The 20,496-nt window shown below is 37.1% G+C and overlaps 1 protein-coding gene across 7 annotated transcripts in view; it reads right to left on the reverse strand.

Annotated features, from left to right (window-relative positions):
* TEX9 (testis expressed 9) overlaps nucleotides 1-20,496 on the reverse strand; it is a 224,101-nt gene that overhangs the window by 58,046 nt on the left and 145,559 nt on the right. For 6 of the 7 annotated variants that reach the window (XM_059913224.1, XM_059913226.1, XM_059913225.1 and 3 more), the window contains 5 exons: nucleotides 13,790-13,838; nucleotides 12,346-12,428; nucleotides 10,263-10,441; nucleotides 7,195-7,277; nucleotides 6,600-6,773 (listed from right to left, as the gene is read on the reverse strand). In XM_059913224.1, the coding sequence (XP_059769207.1) occupies nucleotides 6,600-6,773; nucleotides 7,195-7,277; nucleotides 10,263-10,441; nucleotides 12,346-12,428; nucleotides 13,790-13,838 (568 nt within the window). The remainder of the gene's footprint in view (nucleotides 1-6,599; nucleotides 6,774-7,194; nucleotides 7,278-10,262; nucleotides 10,442-12,345; nucleotides 12,429-13,789; nucleotides 13,839-20,496) is intronic. The other variant, XM_059913227.1, reaches the window with a different exon arrangement.

Genomic DNA, 20,496 nt, shown 5'->3' on the forward strand with positions numbered 1-20,496 from the left:
GGGGTCCCAGAAGAAGAAGAGAAAAAGAAAGGGACTGAGAAAATATTTGAAGAGATTATAGTTGAAAACTTCCCTAATATGGGAAAGGAAATAGTTAATCAAGTCCTGGAACCACAGAGAGTCCCATACAGGATAAATCCAAGGAGAAACATGCCAAGACACATATTAATCAAACTGTCAAAAATTAAATATAAAGAAAACATATTAAAAGCAGCAAGGGAAAAACAACAAATAACACACAAGGGAATCCCCATAAGGTTAACAGCTGATCTTTCAGCAGAAACTCTGCAAGCCAGAAGGGAGTGGCAGGATATACTTAAAGTGATGAAGGAGAAAAACCTACAACCAAGATTAATCTACCCAGCAAGGATCTCATTCAGATTTGATGGAGAAATTAAAACCTTTACAGACAAGCAAAAGCTGAGAGAGTTCAGCACCACCAAACCAGCTTTACAACAAATGCTAAAGGAACTTCTCTAGGCAAGAAACACAAGAGAAGGAAAACACCTACAATAACAAACCCAAAACATTTAAGAAAATGGGAATAGGAACATACATATCGATAATTACCTTAAATATAAATGGATTAAATGCTCCCACCAAAAGACACAGACTGGCTGAATGGATACAAAAACAAGACCCATATATATGCTGTCTACAAGAGACCCACTTCAGACCTAGAGACACATACAGACTGAAAGTGAGGGGATGGAAAAAGATATTCCATGCAAATGGAAATCAAAAGAAAGCTGGAGTAGCAATTCTCATATCAGACAAAATAGACTTTAAAATAAAGACTATTACAAGAGACAAAGAAGGACACTATATAATGATCAAGGGATCGATCCAAGAGGAAGGTATAACAATTGTAAATATTTATGCACCCAACATAGGAGCACCTCAATACATAAGGCAAATACTAACAGCCATAAAAGGGGAAATTGACAGCAACACAATCATAGGAGGGGACTTTAACACCCCACTTTCACCAATGGACAGATCATCCAAAATGAAAATAAATAAGGAAACACAAGCTTTAAATGATACATTAAACAAGATGGACTTAATTGATACTTATAGGACATTCCACCCAAAAACAACAGAATACACTTTTTTCTCAAGTGCTCATGGAACATTCTCCAGGATAGATCATATCTTGGGTCAGAAATCAAGCCTTGGTAAATTTAAGAAAATTAAAATCGTATCAAGTATCTTTTCCAACCACAATGCTATGAGACTAGATATCAATTACAGGAAAAGATCTGTAAAAAATACAAACACATGGAGGCTACACAATACACTACTTAATAACGAAGTGATCACTGAAGAAATCAAAGGGGAAATCAAAAAATACCTAGAAACAAATGACAATGGAGACACGACGACCCAAAACCTACGGGACGCAGCAAAAGCAGTGCTAAGAGGGAAGTTTATAGCAATACAAGCCTACTTCAAGAAACAGGAAACATCTCGAATAAACAACGTAACCTTGCACCTGAAGCAATTAGAGAAAGAAGAACAAAAAAACCCCAAAGCTAGCAGAAGGATAGAAATCATAAAGATCAGGTCAGAAATAAATGAAAAAGAAATGAAGGAAACAACAGCAAAAATCAATGAAACTAAAAGCTGGTTCTTTCAGAAGATAAACAAAATTGATAAACCATTAGCCAGACTCATCAAGAGAAAAAGGGAGAAGACTCAAATCAATAGAATTAGAAATGAAAAAGGAGAAGTAACCACTGACACTGCAAAAATACAAAAGATCATGAGAGATTACTACAAGCAACTCTATGCCAATAAAATGGACAACCTGGAAGAAATGGACAGATTCTTAGAAATGCACAACCTGCCGAGACTGAACCAGGAAGAAATAGAAAATATGAACAGACCAATTGCAAGCACTGAAATTGAAACTGTGATTAAAAACCTTCCAGCAAACAAAAGCCCAGGACCAGATGGCTTCACAGGTGAATTCTATCAAACATTTAGAGAAGAGCTAACACCTATCCTTCTCAAACTCTTCCAAAATATTGCAGAGGGAGGAACACTCCCAAACTCATTCTACGAGGCCACCATCACCCTGATACCAAAAACCAGACAAAGATGTCACAAAGAAAGAAAACTACAGGCCAATATCACTGATGAACATAGATGCAAAAATCCTCAACAAAATACTAGCAAACAGAATCCAACAGCACATTAAAAGGATCATACACCATGATCAAGTGGGGTTTATCCCAGGAATGCAAGGATTCTTCAATATATGCAAATCAATCAACGTGATACACCATATTAACAAATTGAAGGAGAAAAACCATATGATCATCTCAATAGATGCAGAGAAGCTTTCGACAAAATTCAACACCCATTTATGATAAAAGCCCTGCAGAAAGTAGGCATAGAGGGAACTTTCCTCATCATAATAATGGCCATATATGACAAACCCACAGCCAACATTGTCCTCAATGGTGAAAAACTGAAACCATTTCCACTAAGATCAGGAACAAGACAAGGTTGCCCACTCTCACCACTATTATTCAACATAGTTTTGGAAGTGTTAGCCACAGCAATCAGAGAAGAAAAAGAAATAAAAGGAATCCAAATCAGAAAAGAAGAAGTAAAGCTGTCACTGTTTGCAGATGACATGATACTATACATAGAGAATCCTAAAGATGCTACCAGAAAACTACTAGAGCTAATCAATGAATTTGGTAAAGTAGCAAGATACAAAATTAATGCACAGAAATCTCTTGCATTTCTATACACTAACTATGAAAAATCTGAAAGTGAAATTAAGAAAACACTCCCATTTACCACTGCAACAAAAAGAATAAAATATCTAGGAATAAACCTACCTAAGGAGACAAAAGACCTGTATGCAGAAAATTACAAGACACTGATGAAAGAAATTAAAGATGATACAAATAGATGGAGAGATATACCATGTTCTTGGATTGGAAGAATCAACATTGTGAAAATGACTCTACTACCCAAAGCAATCTACAGATTCAATGCAATCCCTATCAAACTACCACTGGCATTTTTCACAGAACTAGAACAAAAAATTTCACAATTTGTATGGAAACACAAAAGACCCCGAATAGCCAAAGCAATCTTGAGAACGAAAAATGGAGCTGGGGGAATCAGGCTCCCTGACTTCAGACTGTATTACAAAGCTACAGTAATCAAGACAGTTTGGTACTGGCGCACAAAAACAGAAATATAGCTCAATGGAACAGGATAGAAAGCCCAGAGATAAACCCACGCACATATGGTCACCTTATCTTTGATAAAGGAGGCAAGCATATACAGTGGAGAAAAGACAGCCTCTTCAATAAGTGGTGCTGGGAAAATTGGACAGATACATGTAAAAGTATGAAATTAGAACACTCCCTGACACCATGCACAAAAATAAACTCAAAATGGATTAAAGACCTAAGTGTAAGGCCAGACACTATCAAACTGTTAGAGGAAAACATAGGCAGAACACTCTATGACATAAATCACAGCAAGATTCTTTTTGACCCAGCTCCTAGAGAAATGGAAATAAAAACACAAATAAACAAATGGGACCTAATGAAACTTAAAAGCTTTTACACAGCAAAGGAAACCATAAACAAGACCAAAAGACAACCATCAGAATGGGAGAAGATATTTGCAAATGAAGCAACTGACAAAGGATTAATCTCCAAGATTTACAAGCAGCTCATGCAGCTCAATAACAAAAAAACGAACAACCCAATCCAAAAATGGGCAGAAGACCTAAATAGACATTTCTCCAAAGAAGATATACAGATTGGCAACAGACACATGAAAGAATGCTCAACATCATTAATCATTAGAGAAATGCAAATCAAAACTACAATGAGATATCATCTCACACCGGTCAGAATGGCCATCATCAAAAAATCTAGAAACAATAAATGCTGGAGAGGGTGTGGAGGAAAGGGAACACTCTTGCACTGTTGGTGGGAATGTAAATTGATACAGCCACTATGGAGAACAGTACGGAGGTTCCTTAAAAAACTACAAATAGAACTACCATATGACCCAGCAATCCCACTACTGGGCATATACCCTGAGAAAACCATAGTTCAAAAAGAGTCATGTACCAAAATGTTCATTGCAGCTCTATTTACAATAGCCAGGACATGGAAGCAACCTAAGTGTCCATCATCGGATGAATGGATAAAGAAGATGTGGCACATATATACAATGGAATATTACTCAGCCATAAAAAGAAATGAAATGGAGATATTTGTAATGAGGTGGATGGACCTAGAGTCTGTCATACAGAGTGAAGTAAGTCAGAAAGAGAAAAACAAATACAGTATGCTAACACATATATATGGAATCTAAGGAAAAAAAAAAAAAGGACATGAAGAACCTAGTGGCAAGATGGGAATAAAGACACAAACCTACTAGAAAATAGACTTGAGGATATGGGGAGGGGGAGGGGTGAGATGTGACAAAGTGAGAGAGTGGCATGGACATATATACACTACCAAATGTAAAATAGATAGCTAGTGGGAAGCAGCCGCATAGCACAGGGAGATCAGCTCAGTGCTTTGTGACCACCTAGAGGGGTGGGATGGGGAGGGTGGGAGGGAGGGAGATCCAAGAGGGAAGAGATATGGGAACATATGTATATGTATAACTGATTCACTTTGTTATAAAGCAGAAACTAACACACCATTGTAAAGCAATTATACTTCAATAAATGTTTAAAAAATATATATATACACTCTAAAAAAAGAAAAAAAAAAGAAAAAGAGAAAGGACATAAAATAACTAGTGAGAAGGATTCAGAAGTAAGATAATAATAGCCTGAACCAAGAAGTAGCAATGGGAATTGAAAAGAAGAGATGAATGAAAACATTTAGAAGAAAGAAAACACAGGATTGGGTATCAGAGCCAAGAACAAGAAAAGAATCAAAGATGCAGGCAAGTTATGTGAACTACAGCAGTGACATGACCACAGCTTGGATGGATGATGACAAATGGTAAAGTGACAAATTAAAACAGTTGTTTCCCAGATATAACAGCTTGTTTTCTCTTAGACCACTTGCCTTTATTTCTTAGAGCAACAGAAACATAGTACAAACTATGTACGTAATTTTAAATTTCCTAGCAGTCACTTTAAGAAGAAATACGTAAAATAAATTTTATTACTATATTCACTTATCCCAGTATATCCAAAATATTATCATTTCAACATGTAACCATTAAAATATTAATGAGATTTTGCATCGTTTTTTGTATTTAATCTTCAAAATTTGATGTTGATTTACACTTACAGCACGTCACAAGTTGGACTAGCCACATATGAGTGGCTACCATTTTCGACAGCACAGGCTTAGACTATTAGATACTATAATTAATTTTTCTTTCCAGATGAGAAGGTCAACAAAATGTGGAATATCTATTCAATGTTACAGTCAACAACAAAAAGGAACAGACTACAACATGGATGAATCGCAAATGCATTGTGCTAAGTGATCGGACTCAAGAAGCTACTATGTAATTCTATTCATGTGACATTCTGGAAAAGGCCAAAATATAAGAATCAAAAACAGATCAGTGGTTGCCTGAGGTTGGGGGTAGGGAGAGGACTTGACTAAATTCACAGAGAAATTTTTTGGTATGATGAAAGTGTTCTGTATCTCAATTATGGTGATGGCTATGTGACTATGCATTTGTCAAAATTCATAATAGAACTGTATACAGTCATCCCTCAGTATCCACAGGGGATTGGTACCACCAATCTAACGTGTGTTGGTAGGATGTGGAGAAATTGGAACCCTTATATACTGCTGGTAGAAATGTAAAAATGGTATAGCTGGTTTGGAAAACAGCCTGCAGTTCCTCAAAAGGTTAAATGTAAGATTATAATTTACCAATTCTACTCCTAGGTATATACCCAAGAAAAACAAAAACATATATCTACACAAAAACTTGTACATGAATGTTCACAGCAGCATTATTCAAAACAGCCCAAAAGTAGAAACAACCCAAATGTCCATCAACTGATAAACAGATAAAATGTATTACATCCATATACTCTGTAAAAAAAGAATATTACTCTATAAAAAGCAATGGAGTGCTGATACATGCTACAATGTTGATGAACCCTAAAAACAATACTTAAAGTGAAAAATGTTGGTTACTAAGTATCACATACTGTATGATTCTACATATCCAGAAATGTCCAGAATAGGCAAATCTATCAAGACAGAAAATAAATGAGAAGTTGTCTAGGGCTGGAGGAGATTAGGGGAAGAGGGTAGAGGTACTAAGGCTACAGGGTATGGGGTGACTTTTTGGGTGATGAAAATATTCTAAACTTGATAGTGGTGATGGTTGCACAACTCTGTGAATACACTAAAAGCTACCAAATTGTATAAAGGGTGAGATGTATTGTTTGTGAATTATATCTCAATAAATCTGTTAAAAAATACTCTCCTAATAATGGGGGAAGAGTTTTTAGTATACACTAACAAAATAACTAAACAATGAAAAGTGGTATCTATGCAAACATGTAACTTATATGTTTTTGTGCATTTTGGCATTAGATTAGGAAAAAATAGCAAAATTATTACCCTTTCTACTGAAGACAACTGTTGCTGTAATCCATCACATTTTTTGCTTGCTTCTTCAAAAAGAGTTTTATACTTTTCTGTTTGAGACTGTTGCAAATTAATTGTCCGCTGCTGTCTCATACAATCTCCTTCAGAATTTTTCAGGTGAGACTTTAAATCCTGAATTTCATCCTCCTATAGTTATGAAATTATAGATTATATGGAAAAACATACATGATTTGGTATCAAAACATAAAGCAGAAAACATAAAGGAGCTTCGTATGATCTTTGATGAGATATTTATACCCATTTCACTAAGAAAAACGAATTACATTCTATTTTCATCCTCAAAATGCAAGTCAGGTGTTTTATTTGCGCTTAATAGCTTACACTTGTAAGTCTAATACAGAGCATTCTAATTGCTAGCAAGTATTTAAAATTCTTCAGCTCTGTGAAAATTCAACATCTCAGAATAAAGTTCAGTATTTAAATTTCTGAATTTAAAAGTTAACTGTGAATTATACTTCAATGAAGCTATTTTTAAAATAAAATTGAAAACTGCTCCTAAAATGACTGAATATTACAGCATTTATTCTGAAAGGTTTTAAAAACTTACCTTTTTATTGCATTCACATACAACATTATCCAATTCCTCCTGCATAACATGGAGTTTGGCCTTCAGAAATCTGATCTGTGCTTCTGTGTCAATTTAATAATAATATTTATTGTCTTTCACTGAATCTAAGATGCCATCACTTGTAAGACAGACTATTATTTTATGAGGGAAGAAAAGGCTCAAGATGGGAAGTCTAATAGGAGACCCCTGTTTGGGAACACTCAAGACACTACATACCCCTAATGTAGAGGTAAATGAAAAACCCATCCAACAGAAAGCAACTGTTACACTGGAACCAAGTAAAGAAAGAGGAAAAAAACAAAAACTTTTCCTGAGAATCGGAACCACAAGCCAAGTACTCACATAAGTTTGCAGACTGAATTCATACTTACCCAGGTGGTTCGAAACACCTCAAACAGAACTTAAAGTGGTCTCAGATCGGTAATGCCCCCAGGTGTTTGGCAGAAGCAAACACAGATCCTCTCTAGCAAAACTCAACTTCAATCCCAGCCATTGTAATTATAAAATGCCACTGACTGTAATACACATCCCAATTTCACAGATGTTAAAATGTAGTGATGTGTCTGAGAAGCAAAAAAATGCACTAACACCTTACTGCCGAAGCTTTCTCCCACAAACCCCTCACGAAGATCTACCTTTGGTATTTCATTGCTATCAAAAGTTCTTTATTCAATAATATCAGTAAATCTCTGAGGGTTTTAGGCCTATAAAAGTAAATAAAGTAAAAACTGAACTTAGAACTCACTCATAATTCATTCAATCATTCATTAAAAAAATATACATCAGGACTTCCCTGGTGGCACAGTGGTTAAGAATCCGCCTGCCGATGCAGGGGACACGGGTTCGAGCCCTGGTCCGGGAAGATCCCACATGCCGTGGAGCAACTAAGCCCGTGCACCACAACTACTGAGCCTGTGCTCTAGAGCCTGCGAACCACAACTACTGAGCCCACGTGCCACAACTACTGAAGGCCACGTGCATAGAGCCTGTGCTCCACAACGAGAGAAGCCACCACAATGAGAAGCCCACGCACCGCAACGAAGAGTAGCCCCCGCTCGCCGCCAACTAGAGAAAGATCGCGCCCAGAGGCAAAGATTGAACGCAGACAAAAATAAATAAATTAAAAAAAAAAAAAGATATACATCAAGTCTCTACCATGTTCCAGGCATAATACGGATATTATAAGACAAGGTTTGCCCTCATGGAACTTATCTTGAGTAAACATTCTGAATAGCCTCTGAAAGTCATTAGGACAAATTCCGCAGAGCACATAAATCTCCACACATACTTCCTGTTTCAAAGCTCTTCTTATGAAGTGTCCCCAGTGTTACATGGAGCCAATGAACAATGGTTGGCTCTAACCCCACCTAGCTTTTTCCAGCCTCAACTCTCCTTCTAGCTTCTCATGTAACTCCAGGTTAGCAGAGGACAGAAGGGAAATGATAAACTTAAAAGTGTGAAAAAAAAAAAAAAAAAGTGTGAAGTTTGCAGTAGTTGGTCTCTAGGGGGAAAGAAGGAAGAAGCAATGGGAGAGCATGACTTTTCGCATCTCTTTTTCTCCCCAGCTCTAACCTCGGTAGTATCATCAAGGATTTGAGTGCTCTGTCTCTGTTGGTCCACAGCATTAACCTCCCCACCCATCCCACTCCAACTTTAGTCTTATAAAGCAGTCTGTGCTCCTAAACTACTTTTTTATTGTTTCCTCCCACACATAACCCAGCCATTCTAGGCAATCATGTGGAATAAGTGAAAACTCCCCTAAAAGGGGAGACACCTTGGCCAAAGATTCTGAAAAGGGAAGACAGGGATGCAAAGTGGCAGAGAGGTCATTCAGCATTAAGAAAAAAAGCAGTAATTTAAGGTAGTCTGTGCTGGTTCCCATACTGGGAGGAGGACCTTTGTTAACAAGGCTACGGGTGACTGAGAACTGAGGAACAGCCAACATCTGACCATTGCATCCCTGAAGGTATCTTAACAGAGGCATGAAGGTTAACTCTTTGCTTCACTTACCTTTGTTGCTAACAATTAGCCCCAGAAAGCTTGGATAGGTCAGTAAATGTAATAAATGCATAAATGAATTAATCTGCATTTATGACTAACTACCATGTAGCACAATAATCATTATACATGTAAATCATCGTGATTTTCACAGAATCAGAGAATTTTAATGGTAAACTTCATGATCATCAAATACAAATTGCCACATTTTCAAGTGAAGAAATTGCTATTACAGAGAGGCTAAAGCGGTTTGCCTGAACCTACAATTAATTATAGTTCAGCATTAACTATGTTCATATACACTCAACTCAACTGTCTTTTTTTAAATTTATAATAGCATAGGTGGCTCCTCATAAATTCAACAATTTTAGAGGCACTACTGGTAACTAACATGTTTTTGATGATCTAGACTATTATTTTCCTAGTGGTATGCAGAGAATGAATTTATAGGAAAGAAAATAATATTCATTAGAAAATTCATTATTTTACCTGATGCTACATCAATAATTCATTTATCCTTTAACATGTGTTGATTTAACACACAATAAAGAGAATTCAGTAACATTAAATGGAAGGAATTCAAAGAAAAATGGTTTTTAAAAATTTATTTCAATGTTTTAATGCTAAGCTATGGGGTATTTAACTTATTTGAAAAGTGGTCAGTGAAACCAATACCTGATAGTTTTTTTTTTTTTTCTTTTCTCTCTCTCTCTCTTTTTTTTTTTTAGCCACACCACACGGCTTGTGGGATCCTAGTTCCCCGACCTGGGATTGAACCCAAGGCCACGTCAGTAAAAGCACCAAGTCCTAACCACTGGACCACAAGGGAACTCCCCAGATAGTTCTTTTTAATTTTACTTTTTATAATGGAAAACATCAAACATATACAACAGTAGTGAGATGAGTTCAATGAAACCCTACTCACCCATCATCCATTTTCAACAATTATTGACTCAAAACTAATTTTATTTCATTAAACAAATGCAAGACATCACTAAGTTTTCTAAATAACTGTGATATAAGATAAAAATAAACAAAAAACAACCTACCTGTTCCAATGTCTTCACTAACACCACAAAAAATACCATCATCTATATAATCAGGTAAGCCTTCTTCTTCCAGTTGCCCTTCAATTTTGCTAATTGTTTTTGCAAGAGAAAAGTCTGAGAAATCCTCTGGAATGGCAACATCGTTGGCAGTTTGTACATCAGAGTATTTCAATTTTACTCTACAAAAAAACACATATAGGCACATTATATATTGTATACATATAATATAAAAAGGAGATATGACTCCCAGATATGACTTTTATCCAAATAAAAAAGCAGATCAAAATTATTATAAATTTTAAATTTATGATGAAATCTACAATTGATACTTTCAAGGACTATATTACAAGAGACTTAGTAGACTTTCAATCTTTATGAATCACACAACCACTGAGCTAGAGGAGGCTTTATGAGGCCACTTAGACATGGCCAGTGTAAAAAATTAATAAACAGAAGCCTCAATTAAACAGTCAGCGGACCAGAAGGGGGAGCTCTCACACCCTGAGACAACAGCAGAGCCCCGCGGTGTGAAGGAAGGCTCCTCTTCACTCCTGGCAACAAGTCAGGTAATGAAAAGCCTTTGTTTACTCTAGCCCTCCCAACTTCCTTTTTCTCTCTATAAAAGAGTTCTCCTCGCCGCCGTGCTGTGTGGGGACTTGCACGTGGCTCGCCATCGCTGCAGACCCTGAAGTGCAATATTCTGCTGATCCCGAATAAACCCATTTTTTTGCTGGAGAATTATTTGTTCTAGGTCAACACTCCCAAACAAGTGAACATCAAAACTAAGAGTACTGAACTTGGCCTCCTAGGTGAAATCCAGCCTGTGGCTTTTAATTTTACATGCTGCTGGAGTAGAACTGTACAATTTGATTATCACTCTAGTCATAATTCTGCAAACACTGAAGAATAATACCTCTTAAGAAAGAATTACAGAGTGAACAGTTCTTAGCTCAAACTCTTTTTTCCACCTAAAGAAACATATTTTAAGCAGGATCAAAGTTTACCAAAAAGTTGATTTTTTTTTTCTTTAATGAAGTAATAAGGGGAGAAATATGAAACGAAAGCCACTTCTAAAGGTGTTGAGGAATGGGCCAGGCCTAACCCATCAAGTTTGCTTCTGAAAGCCTTACTTTTAACTTTTTACTTACTTTAAAGCCTAACTTACTTTTAACACAGAAGCAAATGCTTTAGAATTCTTTTGGAAAAAGAACATTTTATTTAAAAAGTAAACTTGAAGTCTGAAAATAAGATAACCCTTTCCAGTTATATAGGTATGTACAGTACTTATGTATGTACAGTACTTATGTATGTAACATATGTTCTCTTCTATCAATTTTAGTTTTTTTCTTTCTTATCCTTTCACCCTATTTTTTTTGTCTCTTTTGTTCAAAAAACAAAAACTTTACTTAGCCAATTAAAAGACACAAGGATTAACAAAGATTTTTCTAGAATTATAATGCAATTATCAGTTTGGGTAAGCAATAGACATAAATTTAACAATTTACTGTGAATTAGAAGCTGGTTGGTACCATCCACTCCAGGTGTGACCCTCCTTTTCTAGAAAGTCTACTATTCTAAAGAACCTCTTGGGTCCCCTTTTTATGCTTAAAGTACTAAAAACAGTCTTGAATTCTTGAATTCTTTCTCACCAAAATAATAACAATAGGATGTAAATTATAACTATACTATAGTTTTATTGAGAGCATGCCAAAATCATTCTGTATCTCAATATAAAATATTGCATGGTGTTCAAAAAGTATAAGTCTATTTGAGAGAACTAGGCAGAGAAAGACATCTAGGTTCTAGTTTCCGATCTAAGAAAATATCTAGCTAAAAATAACATTTAAAAAATTTGAAATGTGGCAATTTTTCTTAAGAGAACAATACAAAATGTTCATTAACTGTTGCAAGACATTTCTGATTAGAAGATGTTTTAAATTATTAAATGTGGAGAAGAAATACAGAGTACAATTTTGTATATTTTGGGTATAAAAAGATCTGGAGAAACAGAACTTATTAAGAACAATGATAGTATAAATTATAAAATTAAAAAAAAAGTAATACTGTAAAAACTGTACTATACCTTGAATTTGATTTCCTTCCTTTACTTGCAGAGTGTAATTTGTTTTGAACTTTGCTTATTGGATCAACGTTTTTGGTCTTTGGCTACATGAAAAGAATTTAAATGATTAATTAATTAGACTCTAATCACTTGCCAAGGAAGGAAATTGTGTAATACACAGAATTGCTAGATTGCTACACAGAAGAATTCCTATTTTCAGAGAATTAATCAAGTTATATTTTAAGGAATCCAAAATTGTATACCTGGAAAAGACCTAGTTATTACTAGGACCAAGAGATTTAAAGATAAGAAAATGAGTTCCAAAGATTCAAGGATATTCAACTAGTTAGCGGAATGTTAAACTGGATGTTCTGATTCACAGAATTTAATTCTCCTCACCGATTATTCTTCAGATAGGCCTCCACGTATACTATTCCTTAGGTCTAGATTCCCATGGATAGGGAATTTGTACATCCCAGTGTGCCCAGCAGCTGGAATAGTGATCTCTACACACTGTAAATATTTAAATGAATAAATAAACCTTCCCAATCACCTTCTTTGTATATGAACACTTTTCTTTTTCAGATCTTCTATCTAGTAAATTTGGGCTTTGGAGAGAAAACTTAATTTCACTTAGAATTTTTCCAATGTATCTCCAAATTGTTCAGTGAAATTATGAGACAAAGAAGGATTCAATTCATTTTACGAGCAACATTTCATAAAGACATCCCTTCTGAATATCAAGGCTAATATTCTATTTCTAGCTGTTACTGGAAGGCATGCTGTGGGCCCTGGGACCTGCTCCCTTCAAGCTAGTGGGAGGCTGGTGGGACTGGTTGCCTCTACCCCCTAGGCCAGTGCTCTGTCACAGGGTAGAGGCGACCAGTGGTGGGGGAAGGGTGCCCAGCCAGAATCAGCTGGAGTGCACTGGGTGAGCATCCTGGGTTTTGTAGACAACAGGCAAGCCCGGCAAATATGAAAGCATCTTCCAGGGCAGCGCGGGAAGCAGGCAGGTTGGGGCTGAAGTGCCCACAAGGGGAGCACGGAGAAGCCCAAGGAAAGGGGGTAGGAAGGACGGAGAGGAGGCCGCTTGTGGGGTAGCAGGGATACACACCCAGCTTCGTGAGCCCAAGGGGTGGGGTGCTTCTGGGGTTTGGGTTTCTTTTTCAGAGGGGCCGAGGCCAGCAGAGCTGGCCTGGGGAGCTCTTTGGGGGAGGGCCTGCCTGCCCACCTCATCCTTCTTTCCAGAAATGTTGCAGGAGTGACATGTGCCAGCTGCCCACTCACAGGCAGGGGCCCTGGAGTTCTTGTGGCTCAGGAAAAGCATTTTAAAGAAAACACCCCCTACCCTACCCGCAATAAACACAATAAAAGTGAGAATAATAAATACAAAAAGAGAAAAATCTAAAAAACAACCTAAATTCTACAGAATATAATCACATTCACATAAAGTTTGATTTCATACCTTAGTTTCTGAACGTAAATGAACTGTCCCTTCAGACAATAATGGACATCTACAGATAAAAAGTAAACACCATATATTAATAATAAATGATGCTAAACTGAGACATATTAAAACTAATTGTTAATTAATTAATTGTAGTTTGGATCTCAGTGAAATTACATACCATCTGTAAGTCCTTAGGCAATCTACTGAACTTCTCTAAGCTTCAGTTTCCTCATTTTTTAAAATGAGGACAGTAATATTTATTTCAAAATAATACTTTGAGAATTAAATAAGATAAAATAGGTAAAAGGTTTACATTGTGTCTGACTGGTATAAGCTTCCAATTATTAGTATTTTATAACTTACCTTATTCTTCAAATTATAGATTTCTAATACTTACACGTAAAAAGATATTATATAATAACAGATCCACATACACTATCCAAGAAAAATGGCATTCTCCCGATTTCAAGCTATTATACAAAGCTATAGTAATCAAAACAGTATGGTATTGGCATGAAAACAGACACATAGATCAATGCAGCAGAATACAGAGCCCAGAAATAAACTCACTCATATAAGCTCAATTAGTTTATGACAAAGGAGCTAAGAATATACAATGGGGAAAGGATAGTTTCTTCAATAAATGGTGCTGGGAAAAATGGATAGCCACATGTAAAAAAAAGAAAATGGACTGTTATCTTATATCATACATAAAAATAAACTCAAATGGATTAAACATTTGAATGTAAAACCTGAAACCATAAAGCTCCTAAAAGAAAAATATAGGTGGCTAGCTCCTCGACATCAGTCTTAGTGATTATTTTTTTGGATTTGACACCAAAACCAAAGGCAACAAAAGCAAAAATAATACATGGGACTACATCAAACTAAAAAGCTTCTGCACAGCAAAGGAAAGCATCAACAAGACTAAAGGTAATTTACTGAATGGGACAAAATATTTGCAAATCATGTATCTGATACAGGGTTACTATCAAAAATATATTTTAAAAATCTCATAAAAGTCAATTAAAAAAAAAAACCAACAAACAATTGGATTTAAAAATGGGCAAAAGTGAAACAGACATTTTCCCAAGAGGACAAATAGATTGCCAACAGATGCATGAGAAGAAGCTCAACATCACTAATCATCAGGGAAATGTAAATCAAAACAACAATGAGCTATCACCTCACACCTGTAAGAATGGCTATTATCAAAAGATAAGAGATAACAAATGCTAGCAAGGCTGTGGAGAAAAGGGAACCCTTGCACACTGTTGGTGGGAACATAATTTGGTACACCCTCTATGGAAAACAGTATGGAGGTTCCTCAAAAATTAAAAACAGAGGGGGGAGGAGTCAAGATGGTGGTGTGGAAAGACACAAAGTTAGTGTCTCCCCACAACTAGGGCACCTGCCGGCTGCTGGTGGGGAACTCTGACCTCCGAGGAGATGGGAGGAACCCCAGAGTGAACCAGTAGGACGTAGGGGGACCGAGGTGGGAGGAGAAGTGGAGGCCAGACAAGATCGATGCCCCTGAGGCCAGGGAGATCACGAGAAGCAGGTGGGAGGAACTCCCCGGGAAGAGGAAGAGCAGGAGAGGAGTGGACGGCGATCACCTGGCCCACTCAGGCCAGGGAGGCTGCTGAGCTCCCAGGCTGATCTCCTGCCCTCCAAGCCCCCTCCAGGCTGCATGGGTCCTTGTGGGCATAGGAGGAAGGCCAGGGAGATCAGGAGAGGCAGGTGGGAGGGGCCCTGTGGGAGGCACCCTGCAGGAGGAGCAGGAGAGTAGCCGATGGCGTTTGCCTCACCCACTTGGGCCCAGGACGCCTGCTGAGCTCCCAGGTCAATCTCCTGCCCTCCAAAGCCCCCATCCAGGTCACGTGGGTCTTGGGGGCATAGGAAGGAGGCCAAGGGGAGAACAGGAGAGGCAGGTGGGAGGGGTCCTCCCAGACCCCAGACTGGAGGAGCAGGAGAGGAGAGGCGGCTGTTTGGGCTGCTCAATCAAGCCCAGGAAGCCTGCTGGGCTCCCAGATGCGGTCCCCTGCCCTCTGAGACCAGGGGTGGGGGTCATGCCTGGGCCCCTTCTGTTCCTTGAATCTAAGCCCCACCCCACCCCCAAAGCCCCCAGAGCCTTTTCCAGCCCTGTGGGTCCTGAGCATTGGCCCCGCCCACTGCCCAAACCTCACCCTTGCTTAGGCCCTGCTCTCCACAGCTAAGGCCTTCCCCCCCACCTTTTTTTTTTCTTCTTTTCCCTCCTCTTTTTACTATTGTGGTACTGATGTACCTTCTGGTTGTTGATTCATTTACTTATATTTTTTTATATTCTTCCTAACATATCTGTTAGTTTCCTAGTCTGATTTTATTTTTTATTTTGTTATTGTTCTCTTTTTTCATTTCTGCCCCAGGTGGCTTGCGGGATCTCGGTTCATGAGCCTGGGGTCAGTCCGAAGCTCCTGCGGAGGGAGCTCTGAGTCCAAACCACTGCACACTAACAGAGAACCTCAGACCCCAGGGAACACTGATCCGAGTGAGGTCTCTTGGAGTTCATCATCTTAACATCAAGACCCAGCTCTACCCAACAGCCTACAAACTCCAGAGTTGGAAGCCTCAGGCCAAACAACCAGTAAGACAGAAAAACAATCCCACTCATAAAAAAAAAAAAAAAAAAAAAAAGGGACAGCAAAAAATATCACACAGATGAAGGAGCAAGGTAAAAACCTACAAGGCCAAATAAATGAAGAGGAAATAGGCAATTTACATGAAAAAGAATTCAGAGTAATGACAGTAAAGATGATCCAGAATCTCGGAAATAGAACGGAGGCACGGCCTGAGAAAATACAAGAAATGTTTAACAAAGATCCAGAAGAACTAAAGAACAAACAAAGAGAGATGAACAACACGATAACTGAAATGAAAAATACACTAGAAGGAATCAAAAACAGAATAACTGAGGCAGAAGAATGAAGAAGACAAAATGGTGGAAATAACTGCTGAGGAGCAGAATAAAGAAATAAGAATGAAAACAATGGAAGACAATCTCAGAGACCTCTGGGACGACACTAAACACACCAACATTTGAATTATAGTGGTCCCAGAAGAAGAGAAAAAGAAAGGGTCTGAGAAAATATTTGAAGAGATTATAGTTGAAAAATTCCCAAACATGGGAAAGGAAATAGTCACCCAAGTCCGGGAAGCACAGAGAGTCCCATATAGGATAAACCCTAGGAAAAACACATCAAGACACATATTAATCAAACTAAGAAATATTAAATTCAACAAAAAATATTAAAAGCAACAAGGGAAAAACAAAAAATAGCATAAAAAGGAATCCCCATAAGGTTATCAGCTGATTTTTCAGCGGAAACTCTGCAGGCCAGAAGGGAGTGGCAGGATATACTTAAAGTGATGAAAGAGAAAAACCTACAACCAAGATTACTCTACCCAGCAAGGATCTCACTCAGATTCGATGGAAAAGTCAAAAGCTTTTCAGACAAGCAAAAGCTAAGAGAATTCAGCAGCACCAAACCAGCTTTACAACAAATGCTAAAGAAACTTCTCTAAGAGAGAACACAAGAGAAGAAAAAGACCCACAAAAACAAATCCAAAACAATTAAGAAAATGGTAACAGGAACATACATATTGATAATAACCTTCAATGTAAATGGATTAAATGCCCCAACCAAAAGACACAGACTGGCTGAATGGATGCAAAAACAAGACCCATATATATGCTGTTTACAAGAGACCTATTTCAGACCTAGGGACACATACAGACTGCAAGTGAGGGGGTGGAAAAAGATATTCCATGCAAATGGAAATCAAAAGAAAGCTGGAGTAGCAATTCTCATATCAGACAAAATGGACTTTAAAATAAAGATTATTACAAGAGACAAAGAAGGACACTACATAATGATCAAGGGATCATTCCAAGAAGAAGATATAACAATTATAAATATATATGCACCCAACTTAGGAGCACCTCAATACATAAGGCAAATGCTAACAACCATGAAAGGAGAAATCGACAGTAACATAATAACAGTAGGGGATTTTACACCCACTTATACCAATGGACAGATCATCCAAACAGAAAATACATAAAGAAACACAAGCTTTAAATGACACAATAGACCAGATAGATCTAATTGATATTTACAGAACATTCCACTCAAAAATGGCAGAATACACTTTCTTCTCAAGTACACATGGAACATTATCCAGGATATATCACATCTTGGGTCACATATCAAGCCTTGAAAAATTTAAGAAAACTGAAATTGTATCAAGCATCTTTTCTGACCACAACGCTATGAGATTGGAAATCAGTTACAGGAAAAAAACTGTAAAACACACAAATACATGGAGGCTAAACAGTGCGCTACTAAATAACCAAGAGATTACTGAAGAAATCAAAGAAATAAAAAATACATGGAAACAAATGACAACAAAAACATGACGACCCAAAACCTATGGGATGCAGAAAAAGCAGTTCTAAGAAGGACGTTGAGAGCAATTCAATCTCACCTCAAGAAACAAGAAAAATCTCAAATAAACAATCTAAGCCTACACTTAAAACAACTAGAGAAAGAAAAACAAAGAAAACCTAAAGTCAGTAGAAGGAAAGAAATCATAAAGATCAGAGTAGAAATAAATGAAATAGAAATAAGAAAACAATAGCAAAGATCAATAAAACTAAAAGCTGGTTCTTTGAGAAGGTAAACAAAATTGAGAAACCCTTAGCCAGACTCATCAAGAAAAAAAGGGAGAGGATGCAAATCAATAAAATTAGAAATGAAAAAGGAGAAATCACAACTGACACTGCAGAAATACAAAGGATTATAAAAGACTACTACAAACAACTATATGCCAATAAAATGGACAACCACAAAGAAACGGACAAAATCTTGGAATGGCACAATTTCCCAAGACTGAACCAGAAAGAATTAAACAGACCTATCACAAGTAATGAAATTGAAACTGTAATTAAAAATCTTCCAACAAACAAAAGTCCAGGACCAGATGGCTTCACAGGTGAATTCTATCAAACATTTAGAGAAGGGCTAACACACATCCTTCTCAAACTCTTGCGAAAAATTGCAGAGGAACATTCCCAAACTCATTCTACGAGGCCACCATCACCCTGATACCAAAACCAGACAAAGATACTACAAAAAAAGAAAATTACAGACCAATATCACTGATGAATATAGATGCAAAATTCCTCAACAAAATACTAGCAAACAGAATCCAACAACACATTAAAAGGATCATACACCATGATCAAGTGGGTTTTATCCCAGGGATGCAAGGATTCTTCAATATACGCAAATCAATCAATGTGATACACCATATTAACAAATTAAAGAATAAAAACCATATGATCATCTCAATAGATGCAGAAAAAGCTTTTAACAAATTCAACACCCATTTATGATAAAAACTCTCCAGAAAGTGTGCATAGAGGGAACCTACCTCAACATAATAAAGGCCATGTATGACAAACCCACAGCAAACATCATTCTCAAGGGTGAAAAACTGAAAGCATTTCCTCTAAGATCAGGAACAAGACAAGGATGCCCACTCTCGCCACTATTATTCAACATAGTTTTGGAAGTCCTAGCCATGGCAATCAGAGAAGAAAAAGAAATAAAAGGAATACAAATTGGAAAAGAAGTAGTAAAACTGTCATTATTTTTTGATGACACGATACTATACATAGAAAATCTTAAAGATGTCACCAGAAAACTACTAGAACTAATCCATGAATCTGGTAAGGTTGCAGGATACAAAATTAATGCACAGAAATCTCTGGCAATCCTATACACCAACAACAAAAAATCAGAAAGAGATATTAAGGAAACACTCCCATTTACCATTGCAACAAAAAGAATAAAATACCTAGGAATAAGCCTGCCTAAAGAGGCGAAAGACTTGTACTCAGAAAACTATAAAACACTGATGAAAGAAATCAAAGATGACACAAAGAGATGGAGAAATATACCATGTTCTTGGATTGGAAGAATCAATATTGTGAAAATGACTATACTACCCAAAGCAATCTACAGATTCAATGCAATCCCTATCAAACTACCAATGGCATTCTTCACAGAATTAGAACAAAAAATCTTACAATTTGTATGGAAACACAAAAGACCCCGAATAGCCAAAGCAATCTTGAGAAAGAAAAACAGAGTTGGAGGAATCAGGCTCCCCAACTTCAAACTATACCACAAAGCTACAGTAATCAAGACAGTATGATACTGGCAGAGAAACAGAAATACAAATCAATGGTACAGGATAGAATGCCCAGAGATAAACCCACACACATATGGGCACCTAATTTACAACAAAGGAGGCATGAACATACAATGGAGAAAAGACAGCCTCTTCAATAAGTGGTGCTGGGAAAACTGGACAGCTACATGTAAAAGAATGAAATTAGAACACTACCTAACACCATACATAAAAATAAACTCCAAACGGATAAAGACTTAAATATAAGACTAGACACTATAAAACTTTTAGAGCAAAATATAGGAAAAACACTCTTTAACATAAACCACAACAAGATCTCTTTTGACCCACCTCCTAGAATAACAGAAATAAAAATCAACAAATGGGACTTAATTAAACTTAAAAGCTTTTGCACAGCAAAGGAAACCATAAACAAAAAGACAACCCTCAGAATGGGAGAAAATATTTGCAAATGAAACAACAGACAA

Source organism: Balaenoptera ricei, chromosome 2 (genome assembly GCF_028023285.1).
Source record: "Balaenoptera ricei isolate mBalRic1 chromosome 2, mBalRic1.hap2, whole genome shotgun sequence".
NCBI lineage: Eukaryota > Metazoa > Chordata > Mammalia > Artiodactyla > Balaenopteridae > Balaenoptera > Balaenoptera ricei.